This window comes from Coregonus clupeaformis, chromosome 24, assembly GCF_020615455.1.
Source record: "Coregonus clupeaformis isolate EN_2021a chromosome 24, ASM2061545v1, whole genome shotgun sequence".
NCBI classification, from domain to species: domain Eukaryota; kingdom Metazoa; phylum Chordata; class Actinopteri; order Salmoniformes; family Salmonidae; genus Coregonus; species Coregonus clupeaformis.
The window spans coordinates 39328945-39343834 of NC_059215.1; the positions used below are offsets into that span (position 1 = coordinate 39328945).

The 14890-nt window shown below is 44.3% G+C and overlaps 1 protein-coding gene across 1 annotated transcript in view; it reads left to right on the top strand.

The window, feature by feature from the left end:
• The window catches only part of LOC121538164 (semaphorin-3ab), a 34586-nt gene extending 22056 nt beyond the window's left edge, over positions 1–12530 (top strand). The window contains exons 9-17 of the mRNA XM_041845958.1: positions 2151–2223; positions 8902–9046; positions 9329–9548; positions 9652–9740; positions 9860–9901; positions 10232–10389; positions 10709–10770; positions 11407–11549; positions 11659–12530. Of these exons, the coding sequence (XP_041701892.1) occupies positions 2151–2223; positions 8902–9046; positions 9329–9548; positions 9652–9740; positions 9860–9901; positions 10232–10389; positions 10709–10770; positions 11407–11549; positions 11659–12108 (1382 nt within the window). The 3' untranslated portion in view covers positions 12109–12530. The remainder of the gene's footprint in view (positions 1–2150; positions 2224–8901; positions 9047–9328; positions 9549–9651; positions 9741–9859; positions 9902–10231; positions 10390–10708; positions 10771–11406; positions 11550–11658) is intronic.
• Positions 12531–14890: the final 2360 nt, after the last annotated feature.

Below are 14890 nucleotides of genomic sequence, written 5' to 3' on the forward strand. Positions count from 1 at the left end.
ATCCTTTATGACCATATATTATACATTTCTCAAGGCCTTTCGTTATGGCCTAGTTATCCTCGACATTGTGGTCTGATAATCCTGGCACATGGGCCACATCAGACCTGCAAGTCACAATGCGTTGGTTTGCGAAGGGATTAGTCATTCCTATCGGAATCCAACCAGAAGGAGGATATCCAACAATTTGAATATTTTATCACCCACAACCTCCACTCAGAATGACTGCTATGGTGAAAGATTTAACAAACAACACTACCTAAACCATCTAAACTTGAACAACCATCTCAGTAACAGGTGCAATAAATCCAACTAGATTAGTTTAGAAAATGTAAGTTATTTATCTTTGCATAGTATAAGATAAATTAATCAATCAATGTGCATGAGGACACAGATATTAAAACTATGAGTAGACACATGAAAAGTGGGATGTATACGGAGGGTAAAGGGCAACAGAAGACGAACAGCAGAGGGGCTAATGATCTTGGAGATGGGGAAAGGGCCGATAAACCAGGGGGAAAGTTAACAACACTCCACCCTGAGGGGCAGATCATGGGGGACAGCCATACCTTCTGCCCGAGATGATACCGGGGAGCCGGGGTCCGGTGGCGGTCCGCTTGTCGTCGATACTTGGAGGTGGTCTTGAGAAGAGCCGGCCGGGCTCTCCTCCAGGTTTGACGACAGCGGCGGACAAACATCTGGGCCGAGGGATGGCCAACCTCTTCCTCTTGCTCCGGGAAGAGCGGGGACTGATAACCCAGGGAACACTCAAAGGGCGAAAGACCCGTGGCAGAGCAGGGAAGGGTGTTGTGGGCGTATTCGACCCACACTAGTTGATGGCTCCAGGTGGAGGGGTTGGTGGAGACCAGGCAGCGCAGAGTAATCTGCTGCATGCTGTCGTCAGAGTTCTTCTGGGTCTGGAGGCGGCAGACAGGGCACTCTCTTCTCCACAAAGAAGAACCCTGTTCCGGCGGGGGAGGCAGAAGGATGGATAGTCAAGTTTCCATAGCCTTGGTCTCCCGGCCCGACAGCGAGTACAGTCGTCCCCGGGGCGGAGTGGTGCCTGGGAGAAGGTTGATTCCGCAGTCATAGGGTCAGTGCGGCGGAAGCAAAGTGGCCCGGGCCTTACTGAACACCTCCTGGAGGTCCTGGTACTCCGTGGGAATGGCAGAGAGGTCCAAGTCCAGGGGCAGGCTGCGCTGACTTCAGGTAATGAGCATGGCAGAACGGGCTCCAGCCCACGATGGCACCAGTAGACCAGTCAATAAAGGGGTTGTGTCGCTGGCGCCAAGAGAAACCCAATACCACGGGAACCTGAGGAGACTTAATTAGCAGGAATTTGATATTTTCGCTGTGGTTCCCTGACACTCGTAGGTTGATGGGGGTGGTATTGTGGGTGACCCTTCCTATAGAGCACCCATCCAGCGCTCTAATGTCCATGGGAATGGAGAGGAGCTGAGTGGGGATGCCCAGCTCGGACGCCAGGGTAGCGTCCATAAAGCTCTCATTGGCCCCAGAGTTGATGAGTACCCGGAGAGATTTCGACTGGTTCCCCTACAACAAGATGGCATGAAAGGGGGTGCGAGTAAGGGGAGAGGAAAAGTTATCCGTATGGCCCACCAGAGTACTCGCTTCTACAGGTCAGCCTGGCCTTTTAGTGGACAGGTGGACACAAAATGACCAGTAGTCCTGCAATAGAATACAACATCGAAGATATACAACAAGGATTATACACACCCTGAGTCAGGGCGTGACAATTTTAAACAAACAAGACAGAACAATTTCTTTTTTTTCCTTCTTTTTTTTTTGGAGGCCAGGAAAAATGTATGGGAGTGTAAAGTAAATATTTTCTTTAGGAATGTAGTGGAATAAAATAGTAAAGTAAAGTACAGACACCCCAAAAACGACTTAAGTAGTACTTTAAAATATTTGTACTTAAGTACACCACTGCACACACACACACACACACACACACACACACACACACACACACACACACACACACACACACACACACACACACACACACACTGTAAGTGACAAACTCAACCCTGTTATGTCACTTACAGTATTTACTGCAAATCAGCCCTATAATCTGTTTGACCAAAGTCTATTACCTAACGCAACATGTGTCCCTTCTCTTCTCCTTCCAGAGGACATCTTTATCCTCCATGACGGGAAGGACAAGAAGAACCCTCTGATCTACGGACTCTTCACCACATCCAGGTGAGCCAGCCTCCGGCACATAGTTCACCACAACCCCACTGCCATTGGAACTTCAGTCATTTGTTTCCCATGGCTGATGTTGTATTGTCTTATGTAGCTGTTATAAAGCATTTATGAATGCATACATGAGGGGTGCCGTAAAGTGTTACCAGATACAGTGCCTTCGGAAAGTATTCAGACCCATTGACTTTCTCCACATTTTGTTACGTTACAGCCTTATTCTAAAATTGATTACATAGTTTTTTTCCCCTAATCAATCTACACACAATACCCCGTAATGACAAAGCAAAAACAGGTTTTCAGAAATGTTTGCACATTTATTAAAAAGAAAAAACTGAAAATAATACATTTACATAAGTATTCAAACCCTTTACTCAGTACTTGTTGAAGCACCTTTGGCAGCGATTACAGCCTCGGGTCTTCTTGGGTAGGGTGCTACAAGCTTGGCACACCTGTATTTGTGGAATTTCTCCCATTGTGCTCTGCAGATCCTCTCAAGCTCTGTCAGGTTGGATGGGGAACGTCGCTGCACAGCTATTTTCAGGTCTCTCCAGAGATGTTAGATCAGGTTCAAGTCCGGGCTCTGGCTGGACATTCAGAGCCTTGTCCGAAGCCACTCCTGTGTTGTCTTGGCTGTGTGCTTAGGGTCATTCTCCTGTTGGAAGGTGAACCTTCGCCCCAGTCTGAGGTCCTGAGTGCTCTGGAGCAGGTTTTCATCAAGGATCTCTCTGTACTTTGCTCCGTTCATCTTTCCATCAATCCTGACTAGTCTCCCAGTCCCTGCAACTGAAAAACATCCCCACAGCATGATGCTGCCACCACCATGCTTCATCATAGGGATGGAGCCAGGTTTCCTCCAGACGTGACGCTTGGCATTCAGGCCAAAGAGTTCAATCTTTGTTTCATCAGACCAGAGAATCTTGTTTCTCATGGTCTGAGAGTCCTTTAAGTGCCTTTTGGCAAATTCCAAGTGGGCTGTCATGTGCCTTTTACTGAGAAGTGGCGTCCGTCTGGCCACTCTACCATAAAGGTCTGATTGGTGGAGTGCTGCAGAGATGGTTGCCCTTCTGGAAGGTTCTCCCATCTCCACAGAGGAACTCTGGAGCTCTGTCAGAGTGACCACCGGGTTCTTGGTCACCTCCCTGACCAAAGCCCTTCTCCCCCGATTGCTCAGTTTGGCCGGGTGGCCAGTTCTAGGAAGAGTCTTAGAGGTTCCACACTTCTTCCATTTAAACATTATGGAGGCCACTGTGTTCTTGGGGACCTTCAATGCTGCAGAAATGTTTTGGTACCCTTCCCCAGTTCTGTGCCTTGAAATAATCCTGTCTCAGAGCTCTACAGACAATTCCTTTGACCTCATTGCTTGGTTTTTGCTCTGACATGCACTGTCAACTGTGGGACCTTATATAGACAGGTGTCTGCCTTTCCAAATCATGTCCAATCAATTGAATTTACCACAGGTGGACTCCAATGAAGTTGTAGAAACATCTAAAGGATGATTAATGGAAACAGGATGCACATGAGCTCAATTTCAAGTCTCATTGCAAAGGGTCTGAATACTTATGTAAAGAAGGTATTTCTATTTTTTATTTTTAATACATTTGCAATCATTTCTGTTTTCGCTTTGTCATTATGGGGTATTGTGTGTAGATTGATGAGGGAAAAAAATTATTTAATCAATTTTAGAATAAGGCTGCAACGTAACAAAATGTGGAAAAAGTGAAGGGGTCTGAATACTTTCTGAATGCACTGTATATACCCGTGTTGCAGTTGTACTAAACTCCTAAGGCGTAAACGTTCTTAAAGAGTCAATGTGCATCATTCATTAAAATGACAATTGAACAGATAAAGAGGTATGCTTTGATATCCTATGCAGAAAAATATACATATTTATTTACATAGAATTAGACATAATGATTATAGCTCTAAATTGCAGGAAAAAGCTGTTTCAGGTTTTTGAAAAATGCTTCATTCTCATTCTTCCAGAGAATTGGGAACAGCCCCCCTCTGGGCCACCCACCTCCATCCATACGTACTTCGTGCCCATCTAAAATAATGGGTGCATTTTGTGTGTGTGTACTCCGTATATGTGTACGTATGAGGCGATGGTGGAGAGATGGGAGAGGTTAGGGTGAGTTATGTCTCTGATGGGATCATACTTTCCACAGTGACGCCAAGCCTCAGCAGCAGAAATGTATGGTAATTCAATAAACTTCAAACCAGTTCATGAGAAAGGTTTTCTCTATATGAATTTATGGTTAATCTATGATCCTCAATATGTTTCACATTAGAAAGTTCAAAGTGATTGTGTCTTTCTGTATTGTTTATTTGTTTGTTGTCCCCCACCATGAAATCGGGGAGGGGACTGTGGATCTGTCTCCTTCTGTTAGTATGTTAGTGTGTTAGTGTGTTTATACTTTAGTCACACGCGATATCTAAGACAGCACTTGCCCGATTTTGATGAAACTTGGGTGAATGATGCATCATGCCATAGAGATCCAGCATTTACAAAATTACATTGATTGACCAGATGGTGACGTTATAACAATTGATGGAAAATGCTAACTTTGAAAGGTCATGCCCCTCACCCCGTTTTACCTAAAGTCTTGAAATTCGGTACATACAGTTGAAGTCGGAAGTTTACATACACTTAGGTTGGAGTCATTCAAACTCGTTTTCAACCACTCCACAAATGTCTTGTTAACAAACTAAAGTTCTACTACATCTACTTTGTGCATGACACAAGTAATTCTTCCAACAATTGTTTACAGACAGATTATTTCACTCATAATTCATTGTATCACAATTCCAGTGGGACAGAAGTTTACATACACTAAGTTGACTGTGCCTTTAAACAGCTTGGAAAATTCCAGAAAATGATGTCATGGCTTTAGAAGCTTCTGATAGGCTAATTGACATCATTTTAGTCAATTGGAGGTGTACCTGTGGATGTATTTCAAGGCCTACCTTCAAAATCAGTGCTTTGCTTGACATCATGGGAAAATCGAAAGAAAGACCTCAGAAAAGAAATTGTAGACCTCCACAAGTCTGGTTCATCCTTGGGAGAAATTTCCAAATGCCTGAAGGTACCACGTTCATCTGTACAAACAATGTACGCAAGTATAAACACCATGGGACCACGCAGCCGTCATACCGCTCAGGAAGGAGACGCGTTCTGTCTCCTAGAGATGAACGTACTTTGGTGCGAAAAGTGCAAATCAATCCCAGAACAACAGCAAAGGACCTTGTGAAAATGCTGGAGGAAACAGGTACAAAAGTATCTATATCCACAGTAAAACAAGTCCTATATCGACATAACCTGAAAGGCCACTCAGCAAGGCAGAAGCCACTGCTCCAAAACCGCCATAAAAAAGCCAACCTATGGTTTGCAACTGCACATGGGGACAAAGATCATACTTTTTGGAGAAATGTCCTCTGGTCTGATGAAACAAAAATAGAACTGTTTGGCCATAATGACCATCGTTATGTTTGGAGGAAAAAGGGGCTAGAACACAATCCCAACCGTGAAGCATGGGTTGGCAGCATCATGCTGTGGGGGTGCTTTGCTGCAAGAGGGACTGGTGCACTTCACAAAATAGATGGTATCATGAGGAAGGAAAATTATGTGGATATATTGAAGCAACATCTCAAGACATCAGTCGGGAAGTTAAAGCTTGGTCGCAAATGGGTCTTCCAAATGGACAATGACCCCAAGCATACTTCCAAAGTTGTGGCAAAATGGCTTAAGGACAACAAAGTCAAGGTATTGGAGTGGCCATCACATAGCCCTGACCTCAATCCTATAGAAAATGTGTAGGCAGAACTGAAAAAGCATGTGCGAGCAAGGAGGCCTACAAACCTGACTCAGTTACACCAGCTCTGTCAGGAGGAATGGGCCAAAATTCCCCAACTTATTGTGGGAAGCTTGTCGAAGGCTACCCGAAACGTTTGACCCAAGTTAAACAATTTAAAGGCAATGCTACCAAATACTAATTGAGTGTATGTAAACTTCTGACCCACTGGGAATGTGATGAAATTAATAAAAGCTGAAATAAATCATTCTCTCTACTATTATTCTGACATTTCACATTCTTAAAATAAAGTGGTGATCCTACAGTAGGGAGAACAAGTATTTGATACACTGCCGATTTTGCAGGTTTTCCTACTTACACAGCATGTAGAGGTCTGTAATTTTTATCATAGGTACATGGGAAATCCAGAAAATCACATTGTATGATTTTTAAGTAATTAATTTGCATTTTATTGCATGACATAAGTATTTGATCACCTACCAACCAGTAAGAATTCCGGCTCTCACAGACCTGTTAGTTTTTCTTTAAGAAGCCCTCCTGTTCTCCACTCATTACCTGTATTAACTGCACCTGTTTGAGCTCGTTACCTGTATAAAAGACACCTGTCCACACACTCAATCAAACAGACTCCAACCTCTCCACAATGGCCAAAACCAGAGAGCTGTGTAAGGACATCAGGGATAAAATTGTAGACCTGCACAAGGCTGGGATGGGCTACAGGACAATAGGCAAGCAGCTTGGTGAGAAGGCAACAACTGTTGGCGCAATTATTAGAAAATGGAAGAAGTTCAAGATGACGGTCAATCACCCTCGGTCTGGGGCTCCATGCAAGATCTCACCTCGTGGGGCATCAATGATCATGAGGAAGGTGAGGGGATCAGCCCAGAACTACACGGCAGGACCTGGTCAATGACCTGAAGAGAGCTGGGACCACAGTCTCAAAGAAAACCATTAGTAACACACTACGCCGTCATGGATTAAAATCCTGCAGCGCACGCAAGGTCCCCCTGCTCAAGCCAGCGCATGTCCAGGCCCGTCTGAAGTTTGCCAATGACCATCTGGATGATCCAGAGGAGGAATGGGAGAAGGTCATGTGGTCTGATGAGACAAAAATAGAGCTTTTTGGTCTAAACTCCACTGCGCCGTGTTTGGAGGAAGAAGAAGGATGAGTACAACCCCAAGAACACCATCCCAACCGTGAAGCATGGAGGTGGAAACTTCATTCTTTGGGGATGCTTTTCTGCAAAGGGGACAGGACGACTGCACCGTATTGAGAGGAGGAAGGATGGGGCCATGTATCGCGAGATCTTGGCCTCCTTCCCTCAGTAAGAGCATTGAAGATGGGTCGTGGCTGGGTCTTCCAGCATGACAATGACCCGAAACACACAGCCAGAGCAACTAAGGAGGGGCTCCGTAAGAAGCATCTCAAGGTCCTGGAGTGGCCTAGCCAGTCTCCAGACCTGAACCCAATAGAAAATCTTTGGAGGGGAGCTGAAAGTCCGTATTGCCCAGCGACAGCCCCGAAACCTGAAGGATCTGGAGAAGGTCTGTATGGAGGAGTGGGCCAAAATCCCTGCTGCAGTGTGTGCAAACCTGGTCAAGACCTACAGGAAAATTGCAAACAAAGGTTTCTGTACCAAATATTAAGTTCTGCTTTTCTGATGTATCAAATACTTATGTCATGCAATAAAATGCAAATTAATTACTTAAAAATCATACAATGTGATTTTCTGGATTTTTGTTTTAGATTCCGTCTCTCACAGTTGAAGTGTACCTATGATAAAAATTACAGACCTCTACATGCTTTGTAAGTAGGAAAACCTGCAAAATCGGCAGTGTATCAAATACTTGTTCTCCCCACTGTAACTGACCTAAGACAGGGAATTTTTACTAGGATTAAATTTCAGGAATTGTGAAAAACTGAGTTTAAATGTATTTGTCTAAGGTGTATGTAAACTTCTGACTTCAACTGTAGGTCCCTCTCCTCACAAGGAACAAATTCTCCTCATGGACAGATAAGGCCCGCCATGATGGATTCACTGCCATTTAGAATTTGTGAAAAACACTTCAAATGCTACTTCTGGCACTGAATGACCGATCTGCACGAAACTTGATATGTGGCATCTATGGACAAAGGTCTCTCAACACAATATTTTCCAGACTAGTACCTCAAACAACAAGGCCGCTATTGACCAATAAACATTCACGTGGGCATGACCTGGCACATAAATGCATATAAATCAGTCAAGAATATTCGTATTGTAACAACATTTAATATAGCAACACTCAAATATAAATAACATACATTTTTCTAAACTAATCCAATCTGTTACTTGGACTTATTGCACCCTTACTGAAATGGTTGTTCCAGTTTAGATGATTTAGGTGGTCTCATATCTTAATCTTCCTAACCTGGCAGTCATTCTGAATGCAGGTTGCAGATGAATAAAAATGCTAAATGTTGGATATCCCCCCTCTGACTTGATTCCAATAGGAATTACACATCACTTTGCAAACCAGCATAATGTGACTTGTAGGCCTGATGTGGCCTGTAAACCATGAGTTTTAGGCCACTGTATTAGGGTAAAACTGGGCCCTCAAAATAAGTAATATGCAAAAAAGGCTTTACACTAAGCACTGTGTTAATTTAACACTGAAAAGTGTGAACCCTAATAGACACCGGACCAGTGTTAAATTGAACACTCTCAGTGTTGATTTAACACTGGAGAATTTGCTGTGTGACATACAGACAACAGACAGTACTGTCTGTAGTGACAGATGATAACAAACACATAACTGACTGGCAGTGTGAGTTTCATTGTGTTTGACAGTTGATTGACAGGCAATAATCCTCTCTTCCCCATAGTGACATTCTGAATGGCTCAGCAGTGTGTGTGTACCGCATGCAGGACGTGGTCCGGGCATACAAAGGAAACTTCTACCACAAGGAGGGACCACAATACAAGTGGGCCGAGTACACAGGAAAGATCCCCTACCCAAGACCTGGCACAGTAAGTTCTCTTCTAATGAGCTGTCATTCCCTGTCCAGCATTACTCACCATATTCTGATTCATCATGTAATACTAAATGTACTGAGGACGAAGCTCTCTGACAATAAAAGGAATACAAGCACTGTCTTTGACCCAACTCTAGCTCAACAACAACTCTAGTCCAATGGGCCAACTATTTTCTTCTCAACCTTAACTTAAACCCAACTCTAACCATTTTATGTCCAACTCCATCCATGTCTTTGAACGCTTGATGCCAATACAGCTCTCTTTATCTCCCTCCAGTGTCCCAGCAGCACATACGGTAGCTACAGCTCCACCCGGGAGTATCCCGATGACGTCATCTTCTTCAGCCGTACCCACCCTCTGCTGCAGGAGGCGGTGCTGCCACTGGGAGGGCGCCCCCTGTTGGTCAGGGTGGGAGTGCACTACAAGTTCAGCCGACTCCTGGTGGACCGAGTAGAGGCAGTGGACGGACAGTATGACGTCCTGTTCATTGGCACAGGTGTGTGTGTGCGGGAAGAGGTTTTGTGAATGTGTGTGTGCGTGTTGTGCTTGCGTGTGTGTGTTTGAGTACAGTACAAGCAGGAGTGTCCTCTGTGTTGCAGACTCAGGCCAGGTGCTGAAGTCGATCCACCTCCCTAAAGAACACGGTGTCACCCAGGAGGTCACCCTGGAACAGCTGCAGGTCTTCCAGGTACAACGATGTGTCCTTACGTAGAAATCTGTAGGTTATTTTCTTCCTTTTTTTGACAGATCTGTAATTTCTTCTGTCCTCAGGTTTACCCTAACATATTTTCCCCTCTCTCCACACAGCACAAGTCACCTGTGACTACCATGACACTGTCCAAGAAAAAAGTAAGTATGGCACAAATATACACAAACAACTGCCCCCCAATACACTCATCTCTCTCTCAAGGAGAGCTTCATCACCAGTTGCTATGGTAACCACCGAGCGATGAGGCCTGGCTTACACTGAGATAGGGAATCTACATACACACCAGTAAACACGTTCCGTAGCAGTCAGTCTCAGTCTTATATGAATGTTGAAAGTGTGAATCAGCGAAGGCATGAATTCCTGAAACAACTGATGGTTGTGGCTGCTGCTCTCTGAGCCACGCTGGAATGATCTGAATGTCTTTCTTCTCTGTTTTCTTTGTGTGTGTGTGTGTGTGTGTGTGGCTACAGCAGTGGCTGTTTGTGGGTTCTGCGGAGGGTGTGGCCCAGTTGGCTCTGTTCCAGTGTGAGCTGTACGGCCAGGCCTGCGCTGAGTGCTGCCTGGCCAGAGATCCCTACTGCACCTGGGATGGACACGCCTGCAGCCCCTTCATGCCCATCGCACGCAGGTGGGCCCGCTCAGCTCACACTCAACCCAATTATGATCCAACACCTACATTGAATACCTAGCACTTCACACAGTTATATTACTAAACATGAAGTTATAAACTAAACATGAAGTTTAAATGGAGTGGAAATGAAAGTTATTCTACTTTTAAGTCTATGACAGCTCATGTTCATATACCCAGTACCCACTCATCCAACACATGTACATGTAGCTATAAGCCTGCCCTACTCATATTTACATAGGCATATGAACATGAATACTCACATTTAGTACATACTCTTATCTAACATGATGTCTTTTTTGGTTTCCTCTCACTGAAGGAGGAATGCTCGTCAGGTTGGTGATGAGGAGGATCCTCTGACCCAGTGTGTCATACAAGGAGGTGAGGAGGAACTGTCAAGAGCCACACTCTCACAGACATACACTAGCTTAGGTGTCTATATACACTGAGTATACCAAACATTAGCAACACCTTCCTAATATTGAGTTGCACCCCCCCCCCTTTTTGCCCTCAGAACAGCCTCAATTAGTTGGGGCATGGACTCTACAAGGTGTCGAAAGCATTCCACAGGGATGCTGGCCCATGTTGACTCCAATGTTTCCCACAGCTGTGTCAAGTTGGCTGGATGTCATTTGGGTGGTGGACTATTCTTGATACACACGGGAAACTGTTGCGCGTGAAAAACCCAGCAACGTTGCAGTTCTTGACACAAACCGGTGCGCCTGGCACCTACTACCATACCCCGTTCAAAGGCACTTATTTTGTCTTATCCCATTCACCCTCTGAATGGCACACATACACAATCCATGTCTCAATTGTCTCAAGGCTTAAAAATTCTTCTTTAACCTGTCTTCTCCCCTTCATCTACACTGATTGAAGTGGATTTAACAAGTGACATCAATAAGGGATCATAGCTTTCACCTGGATTCACCTGATCAGTTTATATCATGGAAAGAGCATGTTTTGTATACTCAGTGTAGAGTAGACATTGTGACATTTTTCTCTGTCTCTATTCAGCCGGTCTGCAAGTGGAAGCAGAACAGAGGATGATGATGGTTGCCGAGGGTAACAGCACATACCTGGAGTGCCTGCCCAAATCCAGACATGCAGCCGTCACCTGGTACAAACAGGCAGGAGAGAACAGCCCTGAGCTGAATCAGGTGCATACTGACACACAGGCAGTTACACGCATGCACACACACATATGCACACACACACATGCACAGACACACACAGGTCTAAACACTCACACTCGTCTCTGTGTTGCAGTTGCAGTCAGGAGAGCAGCTGGTGGTGACAGAGAGAGGTGTTCTGATCAGTCGGGCAGAGACGGGTCACTCTGGTGTGTACCACTGTCAACTGGAGGAGCACGGCTTCCGCTGGACCGCCGTCACTGTGCGTCTGAGTGTGTGGAGCCCCTCCCGCGCCCTCTCCTGGTCCACCAGCAATCCCAACCCCAATTCCAGCCCAGATGCCTCCCAACCCTGGTACCAGGACGTCATGGCCCTCATCCACCCCAGCAGCCTGGAGCAGCACTGTCAGAGGCTGGGCTTCCGACGCCGCCGCAACCGCGAGCAGGATAAGACCAAGGACAGTGACCACAAGACAAGGGACGGCCCCAAGGGCGAGAGGCACAAACATGGAGGCCGAGGAGGAGGAGGAGGAGGTGGGAGGAAGAGTAGGAGCAAACCCAAGCAGAGGTCTCCACGAAGCTCTTAGATGCTCCACTGCATACTATGTGCTTTCTCCTAACTTACACACTCAAACACTGTCTCACTCTCTCAAAAACACACACACACATTTACAAAAACACATATTCATGTAGAATGGGGACATAGGAGGCTCAGTGTGGGCTGGACTCAGAAGTGTGAATGTGGTTGCATAGCGTGTTGGATGAAGGATGTACAGCATGTCCAAGAGACTGGTAAAGAATATATTAAGGCATGAAAAGGACCTGGAAGAATGTGGTGTCTCATAAGACAGAAAAAAATCCCCTGAAGGTGAAGCTAGGATCTGTCCTAATGAAAGACAGAGAGGGAGTCAAAAGGACACAAGCATGTGAGAGAGACTTAAGTGTCTTCAAGGTAAAACATTTGTGATTTGTCTTTTATGTAAAAAAAAAAGAAGCTACATTTTCCTTATTTATCTTTGTGTGTCATATTTATTTCTGTTTTGAATCAAACGGTTAGTTTCAGTAGTTGTATGAGGTCAGTTTTATTTAGTAAAAGCTCTGTGGTGTTCATTAGGCTTTCAACTCAAGCTTGACTCCTCACAACTGGCCTCATTGATACCGGGTGTGTTTCACATTAGTGCATCAGAGAAATTAAAAGGGGAAACTCAGAGTCAAACCAGCAAATCTGCCTAAATGAAATGCAGCAAAGCTAAAGCACTTTTAATGCTTTAGAAAAATAAACTTTTGTTTCGAGTTCTGGAGCAGCTGCATAAAAGCAGAGAGAGACGGAGAACATTTAAAATGTGGTCAGACTTTTACCACATAAAAGACGCAACCAATACTGAGCAAGGTCCTCGTTAGTGTGTGTGTGTGTGTGTGTGTGTGTGTGTGTGTGTGTGTGTGTGTGTGTGTGTGTGTGTGTGTGTGTGTGTGTGTGTGTGTGTGTGTGTGTGTGTGTGTGTGTGTGTGTGTGTGTGTGTGTGGTGTGTGTGTGTGTGTGTGTGCGTGCTTTATTCACTACCATAAAGTATGATGGAATCCATAAAGAAAGTATTTTATAATGAAACGTAATGTTTATGCTTTCCTCAAAGACCTTGTTCAGATCCTTCCCTCATTCATTATACGTATTTCATTTTGTAGCCTATATTTATATCTCTGTGCCAATATTTCTTTGCGAATGTCTCTCCCAAGTTGAGACACACAGTGTAGATACACAATTTTACCAGTATGTTTTCTTACTTTCCTTTTTGTGGTATAGGAAACTTGTCCATCATCAATAAGACACACACAAACACACATTCATACTCACACCCACACTAACACAGCGTGTGGACACATGATAGATCTGGAAGATACATATCATTGCAACTTTATTACTCCACGTACAAACAATCCATTATCAACAACCCACATTCCTCATCCTATATCTTCCAATTCACAAGAATGCATTCAACATTAGCCTGCAGAAAAAACGCAAACATTAATGAGAATATATAAACACTGAAATAGCCAAGTGGTTCTGACAAACAGTATATCCCATTGAGTCTGAACTGAAAAAAGGAAACCACACATAAAAACATTTTCAGTGCATTGTGCTGTTTGGATGGAGGGAGAGGTGGTTATGTTTGGGCGGATCTCAATCGCCATGGTTCAGATGTGGTTGAACCTCTTCTCCGTCACGTTTGCCCTCTGTAAGCTGCTCTCTCTGGACTAGCACAGAACATAACATGCTTCAGGGCCTTTAGGTCTCCTCAAGTCCAACTAAGACTTCATCTAAATGGTGGTGAGATAGCGTTTAAACATATGGTATGTTTATTGTTGTGTGTGTTTCCCTAGATACTGGTGTCCTCTAAACAAATAAACAAATCAACGTACAATTTACAATGTTGACTGTTGGCTCAGTATTTGAACACAAGCGAATGTATTGTGACACTATAGAAAACAAATACCTTGGGCCCTATGAGTTAGTGCTTGTAGCTTAATGTTATAGCTGTCCACGCAGATATCCCCAGGGATAGTATGTGTGTATCTGCTATGTTTCTCCCATCTTGAATATCACAAGATTGTAGCAGAGAATGGCATGGGTGGGGCTCTCACAGCACAGATGACACACTCATGGCCATGTGGCAAACAGCTCTGTGACATCAGAAGTGATGGGCAATGGTCTCTGTCTCCCTCTGTGGGGAAGAAAGATAAGTGCATGGAGAACTCGGGTATAGATGCAGCCACTGAATGCAAAGCTCATCAGGGACAGATCGAAATTTACTGGGGGAGAAGGGCTGGTCCAACTCAAGGTGTCATAAAAAAAGAAATGCACCCCCCCCTCCCCAAATGACCCTCCCTTGTACTGTAAAATAAATTGAACACCCTCCCCCCTCATAAAATTAACTCAAAATAATGTTTACAACCACAAATAACATTTAGACTACTTTCTAAAAACAAGAATTGTTCACCTCTTGGTTCAGCTGTCAGAGATTTGAGCACTAAATGTATCAGGGCATTGCATGCAAAGGCTTAAGTGTCCACTGTATGATATTCATATTTTAATATGTACAGTGCATTCGGAAAGTATTCAAACCCCTTGACTTTTTCCACATTTTGTTACATTACAGCCTTTTTCTAAAATTGATTAAATACATGTTTTTCCTCATCAAGCAACACACAATACCCCATAATGGCAAAGCGAAAACAGGTTTTTATTAAATGTATTAAAAATAAAAAACTGAAATACCTTATTTACATCAGTATTCAGACCCTTTACTCAGTACTTTGTTGAAGCATCTTTGGCAGCGATTACAGCCTCGAGTCTTGGCGCTACAAGCTTGGCAC